We start from the raw sequence: 20,133 nt of genomic DNA, 5'->3' as shown, positions 1-20,133 counted from the left end.
ATTAGTTTTTTATTATTTTATTCAATTGTAATTTTAGATGAAATTGTTTGTAATGTATACCGTAGATGTACAATGTGGTAAACTTTCATAAATAAATATTAAAATAAACATGCGAACTTATGTACTTACATGCGTTAAAAGTAATAATTCTTAAGCGTAAAAAGATAAAAACCTTTTCAACTAAAATTTTCTACGTTTGTAGAAAAAACGACACTAACAATACAAAAAACTAAAATGTTGACTATTGCAAACTTCAGGATGTCGGCTTTAGTAACGGTGTGCGCGCGCATCGTAAAAAATTACTCTTATTATTTTTCCCTAACGTGCCAAAACAAGGATAAAATGGTTAAATAAATATACATGGAAACAAATATTACACAAACATACATACAAATGTATATACACGTTACGTAATAAACAAATAACAAAGATAAAATCGCGCGCTTGTATGTAATTATGGCAATTTGAAATAGGAATACCAGTAATATGACGGATTTGGATGCACTTTTTTACAGTTTTTTACCCTAATCTGCTCAGGGCCGGATTTAGAGGTCTGAAATAAATAAAATAAAAGTTTGTCTACTAGTCGAAATTTAAAACATTCTTTCACACGCATCAACTTTTTAGTTGGCCTCTTTTGCCCGGCCTGCCCTGAGTAGTTTTGAAATGCTTATAGCAAATGCAGACAGAACATAAAGAAGCGTATATTCAACAGATAACCTTTATTGAAGACATTTTAATATATTATCTTATATAGGTATGTTGTTATACTTCTATGTAAACTTTATGCGTTCTCTCAGATATACGATTTATAATAAATAATAACAATCTAGTGGCGAAACAACCCAATATCTTCTCAGGTCTTGGCCTCTGATTGCATGCAATTCATTGATAATTTGTAGGTGATTAGCCTTTTATCGGACATGCCGGTTCAATCAATACTTTCCTTCACCGTGCGAGCAGTTTTCAGGTATGCACATGACAGAGGCCATTAGCGCACAGCCGGGATTAAACCCATTACCTCAGGAATGATAAACACTGAAGCCACTAGGCCAATAGTGTATTTTTTTATTCGGTCATATTTAAGATCAGAGACTTTCAAATATAGATAAATTCATTCTTAAAACGCCTGATATAATATTTTAGCATAGCGATTCGTCAGTCGTAAAAAGTCAGATTATTGTATTAATTTCGTGATAATTTTTCATAACAGACAAGAAGAGGATCAGTCTTTTGTGCCTGACACACACTGTCGCTTTTTAGGTCTAGGCTACCTGGCTGACCGAGCCTTGTTCGGTATTTTTTTTATAAATTGTGTTTTTTGGAAATTATATTTAAGTACGAATTACATACTAATATGAATCTTACCGACAGAATAATAAAAAAATAAACGGGCTTTTTTAAAAAAAAATATTCCTAGCTAGATTGATTTATCGCCCCCGAAACCCCCCGTAGGTATACTAAATTTCATAAAAAACGTTGGAGCCGATTCCGAGATTCCAATTATATACATATATATAATTGCTCGTTTACAGATATAAGATTCATGCCTCTTCCTTAACCGTAAGAGCGGTGGTTAAAGTGCGTAAATAAAATCATTAATGCACCGACATGATTATGATATAGTTTTTTTATATAATAAAAAAAATCCAGGCTCTGCCGGACCTCGGCTACCAGGGGAACGTGAGATCTTCCACTCACATTTGCATCAATCTCTCTCTGAAGATTTCTGCGTCAAGCTTATTTATGATATAGTTATGTCTGGTGACTGGTCTCTTTAATAGACGTTAGTGTAGTAGTAAGACGTAAAATACTGTCTTATACAACGACATATTCATTTGTGTGTTTAGTTTTGGTTTAACACTATACTAAAATTATTGCTGACAAGCTTAAAAGGCATTTTATATATTTTTTGTTGAATGTACCTGGACTGTAAAGGACATGAATTTATGAAATAAAACTCATAATAAACAGTAAATTTTAATATAACAAAACATTTCCATTATTTACAAGATAATAACAAAGAAACATTTATTTATAAAAGTCTTTATTGTCTATGGCTAGAGTTGCCAACACCTCTTCGGTGACAATATATAGCTACTTGTAATCAGAATATAAAAGTATACATACTATAAAAACTAAATCATTATAATCGCATTCTTCTCTCTTTTCTCTCTCTCGTCTTTTACTGTCAAATTGTCTTTACGTTTCGTGGAAGATACAAGATGGTTTCTTGTGGAATAAATAAATCAAAATACTCAAATTTTAACAGTGCCAATTACAATTATTATAATTCTGCAGGGCATCGAATCTTAGACCGGTAAATGCATTGTTAACCTGGCATCGATCAACTACTATATTTTTTAAATACTCTCTAAAACTCCCTTACCTAACCTCGTATTACAAAACCATAATATATCTAACTTTACACCAACAATTAACAAATAAAATATAATCTAATTAGGATATTATTAATCACAATCATTTAAAATACAAAAGACTTTACACGTATTCTTTGCATGGAACTTCTTTGTCTGAGGTTGCTTAAAAAGATTTTAGTAAGGCTTTCGACTCTGTTAATCATACTTCATACAGACTTCTAGCTAGCATTTCTTTCGAGTATTCAGAATTTTTTTTATATAACGTTACTTTTTCTCGCATGGCTTCGATCGTATTTTTTTAAAATGTAATAAGTACATTATGGAAATTAAAACACATACAAAAAAAGATTGTGTACATGCGTTAGAAGTTATACTTCTAAAAAAATGTTCATATTCTACGTTTGTAGAAAAGTCACTAACAATAGAAAAAAATATTCACTCTCATCTAACGCGCCAAAAGAATTATAACCTCAAAACATCTAATTCAGTCATCATCGATATTATAATCATATTTTTTATATATAGATAACTTTTTGACTAACCTAAAAGCTATAAACTAAGCGTACATTTTCTTCAAATCCTTTCTCAATATCTTCCCAGTGTTAGTTTTGGGAATATCATTAACAAATACAACTTCCTCTATTTTCTTAAACGCAGCTACTTGTTTTGCTACGAAGTCTTGGAGTTCTTCAGGGGTCGTGTCTTGGCCCGATTTCTTTATTATAAACGCTTTTGGCACTTCACCGTGGTATTCGTGCGGTACGCCTGAAATTAAGAAATTAACTGCTTAATCTGGACAGAATATTTTTGTTTTGTTATTTATATTCAATGCTTTACGGACTAAACATTTTTGTCATTGTTAGTAAATGTAGCAGGGTTTTAAAAAGATTTTTATTAACCTTTGTAAAATCAGAATATCTCTTCGTAATCACTAACAACGTAAACAAAATAATTCTTCTAAATTTACATTTACTGCAGTTTTCAAGTGAAGGCATAGTTGGCACGAGAAGAACTGCCAAGGTTTTTTTTTACAAATGCAATGGACTATCACTTCCTGCCACACGTTAAATCAGGTAATTATTGAAATAAATATTGTGATACAAATAAATAAATGAGAAGATCAAATAATATTTAGTTACAATTACAATTTAAAATCTAATCCAGATAAAAGCCGTAGTCTTATTATTAGTAGCCGTAGTGTTATTTTATTAAGTACTGCCTAACTTTTTAGTACATACCAAGTTGGAATATTTTGCTATGCTACCCAAGATACTTCTGTGTGATTTATCTCTATATTAGTTCATAACTAGCAAATAAAACAATAAAAATCTTAGAGGGTAGATGATTAAAGGTTGTATGTATTTTTGTATGCTGTATCATAAAAAAATAATACTAAACAAATCCTGTTTGAAATACCAGTTATAGAATATAACATGTATTATCAATACTGTTGCGGCATTGCGCTAATTTTATATTAGGCGCATTTTTAAATAACATTTGTAAGGTGGCGACATGCGAATTCACTTCTAATTATTGTACTTGATCAGCGAAAGGTCGTGTACAGAAGTAATACAAATTTTACAAGAAGTCTAAAAAGTTTCATTTACCGGCCCAGTCCCTAAAGAACGAACAAATGCTTTGTAGGGAAATAAAATTTTGCTCGAGTTACAAAGTCTAAATAATTCAGATTTTACTGAGGATTTTGACTTAACGATCGAATTATAGAGATTTGACTATACTGTGTATTTTCGTATTCTACAATAGACCAGATCGCAAAGTCCACTTACCAATAACAGCCGCATCTTGTACGGCGGGGTGTGTTCGAAGTAAACTCTCCAGTTCAGCTGGAGCCACTTGCATACCTTTCACCTAAAAATCAGATTTATTATTTTAAGTTGCAGATCCTTCAATGATTTTTTTGTGAATATTTCATCACAGAGCCATTGTATTCGACACAATGATTTTTTATTGATGAAATGCGTTTACAAAGGTAAATATTTTGGCAAATACTAAAATCTGTAAATCTTTCAAAAACAAATGGAACGGGTGGCCTTATCGCTAACAAGCGATACAAGTCAAACCTAAAGGATAATACAAAAAAAAAGAAATATGAAGAGTAAAGAGCAAGAACTGCATAACCAAATGCTATATAAAAAATATAGAACCTTCATCTAAAGTAATGTTTATGCAGTTCTTGCATTATTAAAGACGTTAGGAAGGTAGCCCATCATATGGTACCCTATTTCACAACCTAATGGCAGAGAACCTAAACGAATTGGCTAAGAAGGACGAGCTGTGAGATGAAATTTCTAATAAGCACCAATTGTAGAATTTTTCTGAGAATTCTTTCAAAAAATAGTACATATTATGTTACTTAATACCTCCAACAATTATACAAAACAAATAACATACTATATAGTCGGTGACTTAGCTAGAAAAAAAAAAAAATATATATATATAAAATATATATATATATTATATATATATATATATATATATAATATTTTTATATAAAGTTATGCAATAATAATTATTTATTTATTTTTTATTTATGCAATTTTTTATTTTGATATTAATTCAATCTCTACCAGACGTACACGCCTATATAGGTCTGTCCCACCCTAACGAGTAACGGTTTCATCGGTAGCGCTTATTACGCTACGTCACCGATCTCGTCAGAGAGATGGGAATACGCAGTTTGCGTTCTGTCCCACTCTAACGCGTACTGGCCGCATATTAACATAGGTATGTTACGTCATCATGTGTTAGGTTGTTATTTTCGGTCACGGAATTTCTTAATTTAGTCCGGGCGCTCAAAGCCCGCGATAAAGTCTATCTACCTTAATAATAAAAAAAACTCCCGTAAATTCCTAGGAATCTTACCCTATACGTAATTGTCAAATTATAATAACTATGTGTAAACAATTACCTTTATAAGTTCCTTGATCCTGTCTGTGATGTACAGACCAACATTCGGCTTATAATATCCTAAATCCCCAGTTCTGAAGAAACCATCTTCAGTTATTGAGTCCTTCGTGGCCTTTTCATTCTTGTGGTAGCCTTTCATCACAGTTGGGCTTCGAATAAGCAGCTCACCTTGCTATAAAATATAAATTAAGTTATAAACTACACTAAAGAGTATTAATAAAACTAGTTTGAATCGAAGTTTTAGAAATTGATGCTCAGCCAGGGTTCGAAGCCTGTTGCCTAAATGGTATAGTGTTTATATAAGTATTAGCATGTTCCAATATTCTAGATTTAAAGAAAAATATGAATATGACCTAAATTTGGTAATTGCTCGTGTTTCAACACCACAGTCCTATCTACAAAAATAAAGCTATTTAATTGCATATATATAAAAAAACAAAGCAAGTCTCACTGAGATATTTCGAGTAAATTTAATATACTCACATCACCAATCGGTAAGTCTTCACCCGTCACAGGATCCACAAACTTCATCTCAATGTTAGCCATTACTTCGCCGCAAGACGAATTGTCCAGGACCGTCTGACCTATGAACGTGGTTGAAGCCAGCGAACACGTCTCAGTCGCACCGTAACCCTGACCAAATACTAACTTACCCTGAAATTGAATACTATCTTCAGTAAGCAATAAAATGCGTCTAAAATATTCGGATCCAACGTCAAATCTGAGCTGCGGGACCGTTAAAGGATCTCTCAGAAGGAATCTCATACCGGCTTCAAATCTTCGTCAACCTATGTCGTATTCTGGGTATTTCGAGAAGGTCTCTAACAAGCAATTTTGAGAAGGCTGCCGAGAAACCACGTTTATCCAGCAGATCAAGTAACGCAAGTAGAAATGGATAGATAGGCCATACGCTCCGAAGCTATTCCAATTATATCTATGTAAACGACCCAAGGAACTGATGTCTACTTGGCCCTGACGTCGTACAGATGATGCAAAGAGAGCCGGACAGACTTGGAGCGAGAAAGAGAGACAGATACGAGGCTCAAGACCGAACGCGATGGAGACTCACTCTTGAGGGCGTCTGGACATTAAGTAATTAGCAATAAAGAACATAGCAATATAGCAATTGGCTAAAAATTCATAAAGAAGAGGAGCTATTTAAAAAGCGGCTCATGCGTGACTAAGGAACGATTGAATTTAGACGTCTTTTCTTTAAACAATTATTGTTTAGAGACGACAACATATTTTCGTATTTTTTGAACATTTATAGTTGGGAGACAATCTTATTTATTTATTTATTCAATCTTTGTACCTTAATCACAACCGTAATCTGTATAATTATTTTCTGAGACCTTTATCTGTATAAATACCTACATTATATATAATGTAGTACACTGTTAGTGTTGGCCTAGTGGCTTCAACGTGAGACTCTCATCCGAGGTCGTAACTTTAGCATCAATGGACTTTCTGTCTATAATCTATGTGCACATTTACGTCACACATTTACGGTGATTACGTCAACAGTAATTATTTACTCTTACATTGTCTGTGCTTGAAAACGAAATCCATTTTCGAGGATTCCAACAAAAAATTAACACGTTTATGTAGTTTTAAGAACTTTGCTTACTTTTGCAGACAAGAGGAGGAGGGAGCGGCCTCTTTACGCGTCATGAAGATAGATATGGAACATTTTACTTTGTAACTATATTTTGTATGTTTTCGCGGAGAGCCGAGAGATGGCGTGTGTGACACCTACTACTTGAAGAAAAAGAATCAGAAAAAGAAAAATCTGAAGACGCAGAAGTTGGATTGGGATTTTACTTAAATGTTTAAAGAACCTTACCTCAGTCTTTTCAAGAACACCTTCGACGTCAGAACCAGACAAGGGCGCCGCTCCACAAATAATTCGTCGTAAAGACTTTAAGTGTTCTTTTGTTACATCCGGGTGCTTTCCCAACAGAAGTACTAGAATGAATTCATTATATTCAAAAGAAAATAACGAGGAATTTAAGAAAATATAATAAACAATACATTGTTTTTAAAACAAAGTTTTTTTTTTAATACAATTACCTAGTAAAATATATTTATTTGTAAAGAAATAATTATATTTCTTAGATTCATTACATTATTCATTATCTATTGTCTTAACTGATGTTTTGTTTGTTAATCTGTGAAAAGTCCGCTAGTTTTGGTTCGTCATTTAAATTAATTTAATTTTGATTCGGAGATTTTTTGTGTAAATATCATGTTTACAAGTAAAATAAAATAAATCTCTTAAAGTTGTTTTATAATATACATATCTGAGCAACACATTTAAGTTTCATTCACCATAAAACATTTTTTTTTTTGTTTAAATTTGAAACAACAAAATGGCGGAAAGCGACGCATATCACACATTATTTCTTAAAAGAAGAAATTGTTTCAAGTTTAAATTGATGCCGGCCCAAGAAGTAAAATTTAATTTTATTCGTGTTGTTTCTGGTATAATGCCATTATGAAATGTAATGTATTATATATTTTGAAAGTTTTAAAACCATTGCCGTCCATCTAAATATACCGTATACCGTCCATCAATCTATACGGTATATTTAGATAGACGGACGATCTGCTTCCTTGTAGCGTTGGAAAGGATACGTAATCAAAACGTATTACATGTATTTTTTTTTATATAAAACTGGTGGCAAACGGGCAGGAGGCTCACCTGATGTTCAGTAATACCGTAATACATAATATTAAAACTTAGGTTTTTGATAGCATTACATTATTTAGTACCATCTTTATCTAATCGCATTGGGATTGAAGAACATTATTAATAGGTCAATGTAATAAAAGTAAACGCGCGACACGAGCACAGACACAGATTAGTAAAATGTTTTTTTTCCATAGACTATAGAAATTAAACCTTTCGAAAAAGATTTGTGGGACTTGAGGCCAATGTTGCCCACAAATTTAGCGGGAATCAAAATGTCTGGGTTGTTTTTCAGCGGGTACATTTACTCAAGTTTTTTTTTCTTTAAAACGCATGATTTTGTAAAATATTAATTCTAAAACAGCTTATATTTCACGAAGAATTTGAATGAGACGTGCCTGAACTCCTAAGTTTGCAAGCTAACCAAAGACTATATAACAATTAACCATTATTTTGGTACTATGTGTAAATATAACATTTAAGCACAACCCTATGTTGGTAAATTTAGCATCAACCTACAATTAAAAAAACTTACCTATTGGCGGCACCACGTACATGACAGTAGGGTTGTCATTCTTCAATATATTGAAAAATGTTGATGCAGAGAATTTAGGCATTGTGACGAGTTTACATCCTTTAGCCACGTGACCAATCAAATTGACTACTAAGCCGTAAATGTGGAAGAAAGGCAAGAAGCAAGGCAGGACTTCTTGAAATGATCCTGTAATGTATAAAATGTTAAGAAACAATAATAATTAATAAAATATGTGTGCGCGTACTCGTGTACCCACGTAAGTGAAACTTCTTTATGACCTTATTTTTCGAAAAATGATCTACTATATGCAACTTTACAGAAATTGGTTAAATAATGTTAAATTAGATAAAATTTAACAAAAGGCTTTTATTATCATAGACATGAATACAAATAATACAATTATTACATTTTATCTTATTACTACTAAGATTATTATTACAGAATTTTATCAATTGTAATAGAATTATTACTATAATTTTTATCGTTATTGTATATTTTTATTATCAATGGCTTTGAATCTCTTCGAATCAACCGTGGTAGGGACAAGAAAATGATGGCGCGTAACGTAAAAATGTGACGGTATTTTTTTCCGAAGCCGATAAAGAAGTTTCACTTCAAAAAATATTATCAATGCTATAATGATAAGATCGGTGTGGGTTAAGAGGAGACGAAAGGGAATGTTTAGGTGGTTTGGCTATGAAGAATGGATGAATGAGAAGTAGGATATACATGGCAACCATTCATGAAGTCGGGTCGACAATATTTAGTTCTTCCCACACCCATAAATCGCAATATGTATAACATTCTTATTTATGTTAAGGTTTTAATGAATGATATAAGATTTACCATTTTATCGCTACATTGTATTAGATAAATACGACGTATTATATGATTGACTTATGTAATTATATATAAGTTAGATCATAGAAACAAGTTTTGTATCGCTCGTGTTTTTAGGTCAGTAAGAATTTTCCGTATTTAAACTACTTGCAGTACACAATTTTTCTACGTAAAATAAGAATTGTATTCTGCGACAATTTTGAAACTTATCTACAGAGAATGAAATGATGAAGAGATGAAACGGATATTCGGTAAGTATCCGGCTGATATTTTAAAGCCGGCTTATTAGCGGATAAGAAACGAGTAGCCGGCCGGATACCGAATTTCAAACAAAAACGACATAAAGATGAGGATGATAATGATGCAACAGATGGTTTCGCTTGTCTTCTGATACAAGGCCAGCTTCCGAAAGACAGAAAATTATAGATATATAACAAAATTCGAGATCATGTAACCAAACTTCCGTTACATAATTTTAAACTCTATATCAAGAAAGCCTAATGAAAAAAGCATATTATAAGGTTCAAGAATACATAGATGATGCCGCTTTTAGATAGTGAGACGACGTTGACATCCATAAGTGTACAAATTGTATCTCAATAAATAAATGACTTTTGCATTTAAAAAAATATATATATCACTATATACGCTTTAGTAGTTGGTTTAAGTAGTGTTCGGCATTTGTGACCTCCACTCTACTATATTCTGCCGGATATTCGGCTATCCGGCTTGTAGGTTGGCCAAATATTCGGTGTCCTGCACAACGTCTATCCGTTTCTTGTAGATTTTATACATTTTTTGACTAAACACTGAACTTTTGTACGACTACAAAACTTAAATCCATCGAAATTAGGTACTTACCATTAGCCAAAACAGAGCCATCAACTCTCTCATGATGCATTATAAGATTAGCTGCAACCAGGTTCCCGTGAGTTACCTCCACGCCTTTCGGCAATCCTGTTGTTCCACTTGAGAACGGAATGAATGCCACATCATCCATTTTCCTCTCAACTTTATCCAAAAGAGCATAATCAGCTTCTCCATTTTCGCCAACTTCAGAGAAACGTGTAGTTCCTTCTGGTATAGGTTTGTTCGTTCTATCTACTATGATTACTTTCGCTTGATTTTTTGCATTTTGAATTCCGCGTCTAACTATTTCGTAACATTCTGGTATTGTTATCACGATTTTTGGATTCGTGAGCGAGATTTGGTGTGTTATTTCAACTGAAACGGAAATACCATTTCAAATCTTACATTTTCTTTTATGATTTCAACTATTTAAATCAAACTTAAGTAAGTATATTAGTTTAAAAGGGTGAAGTCCTATGAAATAACAATGTATGATGTGAGTCCGCTTAATTCAGATGCTGATGAAATCTTCTTATGTACCTACTAGTAACCTATCTGTGGGAGTGTCTATACGCTAAAAGGCTGAATCTATTTTGATAATATTTAATGTTACCATAGACACTAATGCAGCAGTGTAGGCCCAGTGGCTACAGCATGCGACTCTCATCAAGTCATAGATTCGATGCCCAATGGACTTTCTGACAATGTGCGGCTCAAACGGCGAAGGAAAACATCGTGAGAAAACCGGCTTGCCTTAGACCTCAATAGTGGACGACGTGTATCAGGCACAGAAAGACCACCTACATGATTATTAGGTTGATCATGAAACAGATACAGAAATCTGAGGCCTAGACCTAAAAATATTGTAGCACCACTTGTTTATAGACACTAATGGGGAACAGGCATCATCGTAAAAATACCTTACATTCTTTATAAATTGGATTCATAGTTGTCATCACACCGCCAGCTTTGAGTGTGCCAAACGCAGCCACGGGATATTCCGGACAGTTGGGCAACATTGCCGCAACTACGTCATTAGGCTGAAGTCCGAATTTCTTTCTTAGTGATGTCCCAAATATCGATATGTTCTTCCATAGTTCAGCGTAGGTGTAGCTTTTCTGTGTTTCTGCGCATTTCTGAAAAAAAAATTTTTATGAGTTTTATCTATCGGCGTAGGTTTGCAAGAATCGAGTCGTAATTTGTCGTATTTTAAACTATTACTACATTACAAGCAAGTGCAAGTGTGGACAACTTAAACCTTTTTGGCTTCTAAAGTGTTTTGATTTTATAAAAAATAATTATTTTTATATTTAATCATCAATAATTTAGGTTTAGGTTGTCAACGCATTAAATACCCTATTATACCCTGTATACATACATACAGTATGTATTACAGATTATAGAAGTAGTAAATATATAACAGTATTTACTGTTATATATTTTCCTTAACTATCATATTAATAATAATTTTAATTACAAATTTTTTAAATAGCCCGACATCATTTCCTCGCTGTATAGCGAAACTTGTGTATATAATTACTATTTACATCCATACGGAAAATCTAAACTTTATTATTAATGAATTGTCTTTCTTTATACGCGATCTGGACTTGCCTAGCCATTTAACCATGATAACAAAAATATGTCTTCGACGAAATGTCTGTTTAGGCAATCTATATAAATGCTTTTTGTATATACATATTATGTAAAAGACTTGTAGCGTGTATGTATTATCATTAAAGATATACTTACATACATACTTCTTAGTCACTTATGAAGATACTACACAGTAATCACACAGATAAACAACTCTAAAACTACTTGATAGACATATTTGTCGAATAGTATAAAAAATATCTTAATGTAAGAGAATTACCCGATTGTGTTCAACAATCTTAAATCATAAATTCAAACAAACCTACTACGATATTTCTTTTATGCTCTTAACTTGCAAGTCATAGAATGTTGCATAATTTTCTCGGCTTGAATTGTAATTTCCGTCAGTTCCTCCAAATATGAGCAGCAACTAAAGTCTCATCACATTTTAAGTAGAAACAGTAGCACGTAATTGTGTACATTAAAATGCAAAATTGGTGCCAAAACTTAGCAAATGACGCGTTTTCACCACAGCCAAGCATAAACAAACCATAGATATAGTCTTGTCTAGCATAGTGTTATTTTAGTACCCCTACATCTTGTTAAACGACACTAACCAATAATTAAAATTGATTAATTATTAGTATTTAATTAGTTTACTACATACGTCATCTTGGATTTCGAGTTCTTAATTTAAATTTACGCCACATGAAACATTATAATGGTTTTTTTAATTTTTCGATTTTTCGGTTTGTTTGATATTATAGGTTTTTAGTGAGTTTTGTACTTTGTTTCTATTGTGAAGACACGCTAAGGTCATTCATTGTTGTCAACTGTAATGTATTTCATCATGACATGTTTACGATGACCTGTTTTTTTTAAAGTATTTCTGAATTCTACATTACGTATCTGTTACTAGATAATTACCTATGTTTCAGAATATTTGTTTTTAATTAAAGAATTAACATCAAGCGTAAGATTTGGCTATAAGAAATTCATAATTTAAATTACCGATGATGTCAGATGTTTTCGAAAAGTGCTCATATTTATATTTGTCATTGAAAGGTTCTTTAAAATTTATTATAATTATTAATAACCATTGGAGATAATTTAATTCTTAAATTTAATTTATTACAGTATGAAAGAAGTAAATTAAAAATTGCTAAAAATATTACCTAAGTAACGAATTCATTTAATTTACAAATTATTAATAAACATAAAATTATCAACGTCAGTGAAAATAGACATAGACATAGACATAGACATATTATTTATTACAAATAAAACACACACACATAAATACACAACACAGCAGTAATCAAAGAGAAAAAATTAAATAAAAGATATAAAGAGAGGTATATTATTTTTTCCCTTTCCCCTTCGGTCCGTCTCAAGCATATATTGCGTGTGTGCTGTGGCTGTAAATGGCCCTGGCTCAGCATTATGCTGAGGAGCAGAGTGTTCCACAGCGCTGGTCTTTCTGCCAGAGACCACATCAGCTAGTTTGCGCCTCAGTCGCAAAAAAAAGAATATATTAATACTCAGTAGGAAATGATAATAATAGTATTATTGAAACTTAGCAATATCGGTAACAAAGTCTTGTGTAATATAGTGTGAAGTAAATAGGTAAAATTGAAGGTTAAAATAAGAATAATTGTTAAGTTTTATTATTACAATTCTTTTTTCTTTTTTTTCTTTTTTTTTGGCGGATTAAAAACTAGATTTCGTGGGATTTTTGTTGATTTAATAGATAAGTTTTATAGCTGCGACTAAAATTAGACTTTAATTTAAGACTCTTCAGCGGAGGAGGGATATCAAATAGAAGCTATATATGCATACTCGCAAAAACTATAAATTCAATTATTATAACTGTAAATTCAATTATTTACAAAGGTATTTTTCTTAATAAGATCCGTGTTGGCCCAGTGGCTTTAGTCCGACTCCCATCACTGAGGTCAAAGGTCCCGACTTTCTATCTGAGCATTTAAAATCGCTCGAATTGCGAAGAAAAACATCGGAAACTCTCCTGCCCTAGACTCAAAAACTAGACGGCGTGTGTCAGTCACAGAATGCTGATCACCTACTTGCCTAGATTGACATATCATCATGAAACCGATACAGAAATCTAAGGCCCATATATAAAAATTAATTTAATTATACCAAAGGGAATATCATAATACCAATATGAATAGACATAACATCCGGTATTAATAATAAGAGAAAAACAATTGTCACAATGTCAATGAACTGAAATCTGCAAAACACGATAATGTGTGTGTCATGTCGCCTGTAAAGATCTAGAAATATCTTATCTGGAAATTTATCAGTATTAATTTTTTACTTTCAAAGTCCAAAGTTTTAAAATCGACAAGTATATTAAAATAATGACATTATATTTAACGTGAATGATAAATTTTATTTACATTTGGTCTCAAAGTCAAAGTAAAAGTCAAAATAACTTTTATTCAAGTAGGTAAACAAGTACACTCATGAAAAGATGTTAAATTGATTCTAAATTTGCATTTACCACTAGCTCGTAAGTCAAGGGCGTAGAGCGGGCAAGAAGAACTGGCAAGAAACTCTGCGCCACTCATTTCAATCGTTAAGTTTTGATTCATACAAATTGTTTGAATTGAATCAATCCCAAGGATTAGGATTTAATATTCGACAAATTTATAAAAGGCTTTATTTATGAACTTACTGTTAACGGGTAGGAACTTACTTTTTAGGGATTAGAATTTATTTGGTGAGGATACTCTAATTATGTTTGTTGTAAAAACGAATACAATTTCGTGTTTCGTTTTTGTTTTTTAAGCTGTATTCCCCAGATACTAGTACACATTGTTTTATTAAGCCATTTCAATATAATTCCTTATCAAATTATTCCCCTTATAATGATTATTTATTTACTGGCATCCATGCAAGCGTTGCTTTTATCGGCGAAGGAAAGTATGTAGCACTATAAAAATTCTTGTGGTCTAAAGTTGTCTGCATCATTAGTAATAAGAGCAGTGTTGGCCTAGTGCCTTTAGCGTGCGACTCTCATACCAGAGGTCGTAGGTTCGATCCCGGGCTGTGCACCAATGGATTTTCTTTCTATGTGCGCATTTTACATTTGCTCGAACAGTGAAGGAAAACATCGTGAGGAAACCGACATGTCTTAGACCCATAAAGTCGACGATGTGTGTCAGGCACTGGTTGCCTATTAGATTTAAAAATGATCATGTAACAGATTCAGAAATCTGAGGCCAGGACCTAAGAGGGTTGTAGCGCCACTGATTTATTTTATTCATTAGTAATAATAGTCTGACATACTTATATTACGCAGCCTAGCTCCAGAAAAGCCAAAACAAGTGATTCGATAACAGAACACATCCATTTTAATTACATCACCAGCGCCGGTACTCTATAAAATCCAGTAGCGATATCAATCGTGACGTTTTTGTATGCAATTCCGATGTAATCAATCAATATTAGAGCTCTAATAAAGTTCTTCTTTTTTGCCTTCTGTTTTTCTCAACCATGATCGGTTGCTAAAAGTTGTCATCGGGTCAGCGCATTCTATGGGCTAATAAGATACAGGATGCGCTTCGGAAACCACGGTGTTCTTAGCATTTGCCTCCAGCACCACATCTTAAGCATCTCAACTTCAATCCAATAGCGAAAGATTACACTAAGATAGTCCACGTTTCTACTCCAAACAAGAAGATAGGGAATGTTCCTAAGACTGGATAAGTACAGATAATGTATCCATTACCTGGATCTGTTCGCCCAAAAAATTGCCAATTGGCACAATGGAGAACATTGTATTAAATGAGTGAACCCTATTTAAACGAGAACTTATCGTTTCTACGAATATTTTTTTTTTAATTCAAGGATTTTAATTAAATTTTATCAGTTTCCGCCTTTCGATATTCCGAAAAAAATCGATAGATTACGCATAATCATGGGCGCGAAAAGGGCGTGTCAGATTACTGATTAAAAGCATAAATTGTAAAAAAAAACAAGTACGAGAATTGTTTGTGATATCCATGTTAACCAAGTCGGGTAATTTAATCCTTCTGTCTTAAGATATTACTTAATTAACCTAACAATATCTTATACCATATCAATATTACACATCTTTTATAAATACAATAACCGGGTCATTTTCATTCGAGCTTCTAATTTCCACAATGAAGTTTAGAGAGCTTAAGGGCTTATGCCCACGAGACGGCTTTAACACGGCCCGGTTTTTGCCGGCGCCAGGTAGAAACCGGCCGACTTTGAACAAAAGACGGTTTGTACACGACCCGGTTTCACACTGCCATACTGCAGCACTGTACCCGGTTGCACGGAGAGACGGCGCTAGCCGGTGTCGTGTGGTTGGCCTCATAGTGTCCCATACAAGACAGGCGACCGGACGAAGACCGGACGGCGAAAAACCGTCTCGTGGCAGGAGCTGTAACTGCTTTGGGAAAAGAGCGGCCGGGCCTCATATTTGCTTGTGAATTGACATTGCCGTGCCCCCAGCTGTAGCGATAAACATGCAACGTTCTTCGAGTTTGTAAACAAAGGAATTTCTCCTTGAAAGAAATTGTGAAAATTCTTCTTATCTTACGATAAAATATTTTATCTATAATTTTATTAAGGCAGCGGCTATCAACAACATTATCTAAATTACATCAAATGCAAAAATGTTATCAGACTAAATTCTAATCAAATAAAAGCCGCGGTAACTGAAATGATAAAACTTTATTTTTAAGAATTTTTTATTTACTGGATTTTCGATTTTTTTCCTAAAATTCACCAGTGTCTAAACAAATATATACATACTATATAAATTATGTAAAAGGTACACTAATATAAAATAGCTAATTTATAGGTAAACATTACAGGAAAATATGTCCAAAAACATAGAAATGACGGCATGTTAGCATTTATGTTAATCATTCGGCTCAAGGAAGTTGAAATAATTGTTTAAAAAACAAAATGAGCCGCTTCTCGACCTTGCTCGATCGCCAAACAACATTTGAGAATATTTGTTTTATATCCTGAGACGTCAATAGAAATTAAAATATGATATTCCACCCGTATCCACAGTTTTGTTTAATACTAAGGTAAAATCCCCAATAGATGATTATGTACCAGTATTTGTATTACTATATTCACACTGTTTACTGCATATATGCTAATGATAAAATAAATAAATAAATAATGCGCATTTACTGCACAAGACGTTATACGATAGAACTCCCATCTAAATTTCTGATATTTAAGATATATAAGAAGATATGTAGCAGAGATTCAATTGACAAAAGGGTTAGGATCACATTCTTGCTCTCAATAGAAATATATATATATATATAATTCTGAATATACATATAACATTAGTATACATCATTCTGCATTTAGGTCAAACTAAAATTTCGAAACCTTTAAATAGCTTTAAATAACAATAGTCAAATTCAAAATATTTTTACGTTAAGTTTCTTTATAAATAAAAAAACTCGCAATACACCGAAGAAATGTTAACATTAAAAGCAAACACCCACAAGAACTAAAATTTTAAAACTTTCTTTAATATATTTATAATTATTTTTACTAAACTAATTATATATTAATATTATGTACGAGTAATCGATGTAGAGTACGACTTCACAAGAATTTCAATTAAATTTTAACAAGTCTGGGTCTGTTTCACAATTTCCGAATAAGTTCCAAATAAGCTATTTATTACTTATTGGTAGGATAAACAGTATTTTTGCGTTTCACTATATGTCATGAAACGCGAAGTATCTTATTCGGAACTTTTATCTTTCGAATAATTTATCTGTTGCATAGCTATTTGGTACTTTATCCCTACATTGTGAAACAGGCCCTTAGTGTTTTATAATGCTTTGACACCATGTTCGTATGTCCGACATACCGTAATTGCATTTATATTCACTATACATACTAGGTTTAGTTCTTTTTAGACTTCTTGTTCCTGTTGCAGCAGCAGGTTCTATAAATACCTAATAAAAACGAAGCCGATATTGTTTTCTAGACTGAGACCTACACAATGACTGTAATTGATAACTAAATATAAATTTTAATAAAATAAATCTTTGATTCACAAAGAAAGTAGTACATTTAAATTGATCTATATAAAGGCATGCAAATATCATATTATCATAATGTCTTAATAATAATAGTTAAGTTATTTATAATTGTTTTTAAAATACCTAAATACTTTTCCTCGTTATAAAGGCTCATAGCTTTAAAAATGTAATCGTATTTAATTAATATGTAAAAAAGCAAATAAGAACATATTGCTAAAGAAAAACATATTCGGTGCTCTATTCAACCCTTACACGATCCTCACACCAACATCAACTCGGATATACAAATTCAATCATTGACTACATATTTATTATAATTATTTATTATATACTTTATGTCAACTGAATTGCGAAAGTAATACTTTTGCGTTATAGCTTATACATCTAATCTTGCACACAATTGTTTTATGATTTTACGTCAATAATTCTTTTTATCGAGTTTAAAACCTAAAGTTAATTTTACGTGGTTGAAACGGCTGTAAACTTGCGATTATTAACGCGTGTAAAATAAGTATTAAATACACGCTTCAAGTTCTAAATCAAAGAATACTATAACTAAAATTTAATATGAACCCTGTTTTGTATATATTAAATAAAACTTCACAGTTTTACGTGTGTACGATACGTCCAAATGCGCTATCGTTATCAAACTATTCCGCGTTTACCGTGATAAGCAATAGAAGTTATTTGGAGTAAGATTAAAAATCTAGACCAGCCGTATGTTAGACAAAATAGATACATTTTTGACATACGGAAGTCATACTTAGCCCTATAGTTCAAATCTTTAACATTACCGTATAAATGAAGTGTAAAATATTGATGTCTTATATCCTGCGTTTTATATGCACCTGTGTAAATTCGTCTGAAACTATAACGATTTTTATAAACAACGGAAATTTGTGATACAATTAAATTGTTAAAATTTATGATAAAATGAAATTGTTGAAATGTATAACTAAACGATTTTAATTGACTTAAAATTTTCGATCTGTTAATATTAATATAGATTAGGTGACGCACGCAAGTGACATTAAAAAAGTAAATATATCTTACCAGTGCAACATGAGCGCTATCCCAACGATGAGAATTCTCCCAGAGTTGATCCAAAAAATTCACTTCAGGAATAACTATATCGGGTATAGATGATTTAACTAAAACTTCTTTCCTTACAGCACTTACTGATAATTTTCTAATTGATTTTAATTCTTTTAGTTCACGTAAGAACAATTTACGCGCCATTTTTTAACAATTCGCGCGCGCTATTCGCAACTGACAATTACCGACTGAGCGGCGTGTGTATTTTACGCACACAAAACGCGCTAATTTAATCCGTAAAGTGATGAGGTAAGTACTAATTATGTATTTATAAAAAAATCATTCCTTACTACTTGATAGCATCATAGATAACATTTAATCAATATGGATTAAAATCTTGAAAAACAGTTTGTGCCTATAGATGAGCTTACAAAACATAGGTGACATAGATGTAGTAAACCCCGCTCAATGAAACATAAAAATAAAACGATACATCCAGATCACGACCTTGGAAAGGTCAATGACATCAAGCTTATTTCTGGGGACTTTGTTTATTTAAGAATATCGTTTTATAGCAGTTAAAGATTGTAAGTCTAAAGTTCAAATTGTTCTTGTTTATTTTATTTTATTATTAGATTCATACTCTCACTCTTCAATCGGCAGCTCATATAAGCGTCATGGTCAGCCAAGAAGCACCTCGCGCGGACTATCTGTTACCCCCTGTTTCTGTGCAGCGCCCTCACATGTATAGTTTTGAGGACCATGATTCTTTCAATCACCTGATGGGTCAATCTGGTTGATGGACGGCCACTTGATCTTTTGCCTTCTTCGTTACTAACCAGTCAGCTTCTCCAAGTTATCGCATCTGCGCCATAACATTATTTATCATTTATTCATATAGGTAACATTTATGAACGTCAAAAAAGAATTGAATGCTTCTTATTTTACATTTCCAGGCAGTTCTCAAATCAAGGGCGTAGAACGGAAGAGAAGAACTGGCAATAAACTTTACTACAATTCGATTAATAATACAATTCGTTGTCAGCATATGGCAGATCGGCGAATCCGTATGCCGAGTTGAATCACAATCGATGAATCTTTACCTTTCTCAAGCCAAGATAGTCCATGTTTCTACTCCATACAGGGAGATAGGAATATTAGTAATAGAATACTAGTAACGTAAGTCTTGTTTTACGA

At 32.6% G+C, this 20,133-nt stretch overlaps 1 protein-coding gene across 1 annotated transcript; it reads right to left on the bottom strand.

Moving 5' to 3' along the window:
* Positions 1 to 2,927: 2,927 nt before the first annotated feature.
* On the bottom strand, positions 2,928 to 19,223 carry LOC110996623 (4-coumarate--CoA ligase 2). The gene is made up of 9 exons (XM_022264507.2): positions 18,955 to 19,223; positions 11,148 to 11,358; positions 10,235 to 10,597; positions 8,534 to 8,719; positions 7,153 to 7,274; positions 5,793 to 5,963; positions 5,311 to 5,481; positions 4,169 to 4,250; positions 2,928 to 3,146 (listed from the first exon to the last, which is right to left on the bottom strand). Exons 1-9 carry the CDS (start codon positions 19,138 to 19,140, stop codon positions 2,938 to 2,940), a joined length of 1,701 nt encoding a protein of 566 aa, XP_022120199.2. The 5' UTR covers positions 19,141 to 19,223; the 3' UTR covers positions 2,928 to 2,937.
* Between the last annotated feature and the right edge of the window lie 910 nt (positions 19,224 to 20,133).

Source organism: Pieris rapae, chromosome 19, assembly GCF_905147795.1.
Source record: "Pieris rapae chromosome 19, ilPieRapa1.1, whole genome shotgun sequence".
NCBI classification, from domain to species: Eukaryota; Metazoa; Arthropoda; class Insecta; order Lepidoptera; family Pieridae; genus Pieris; species Pieris rapae.
Note: the sequence above shows the minus strand (reverse complement) of the source record. Positions and strands in the feature narration are given on the sequence as shown.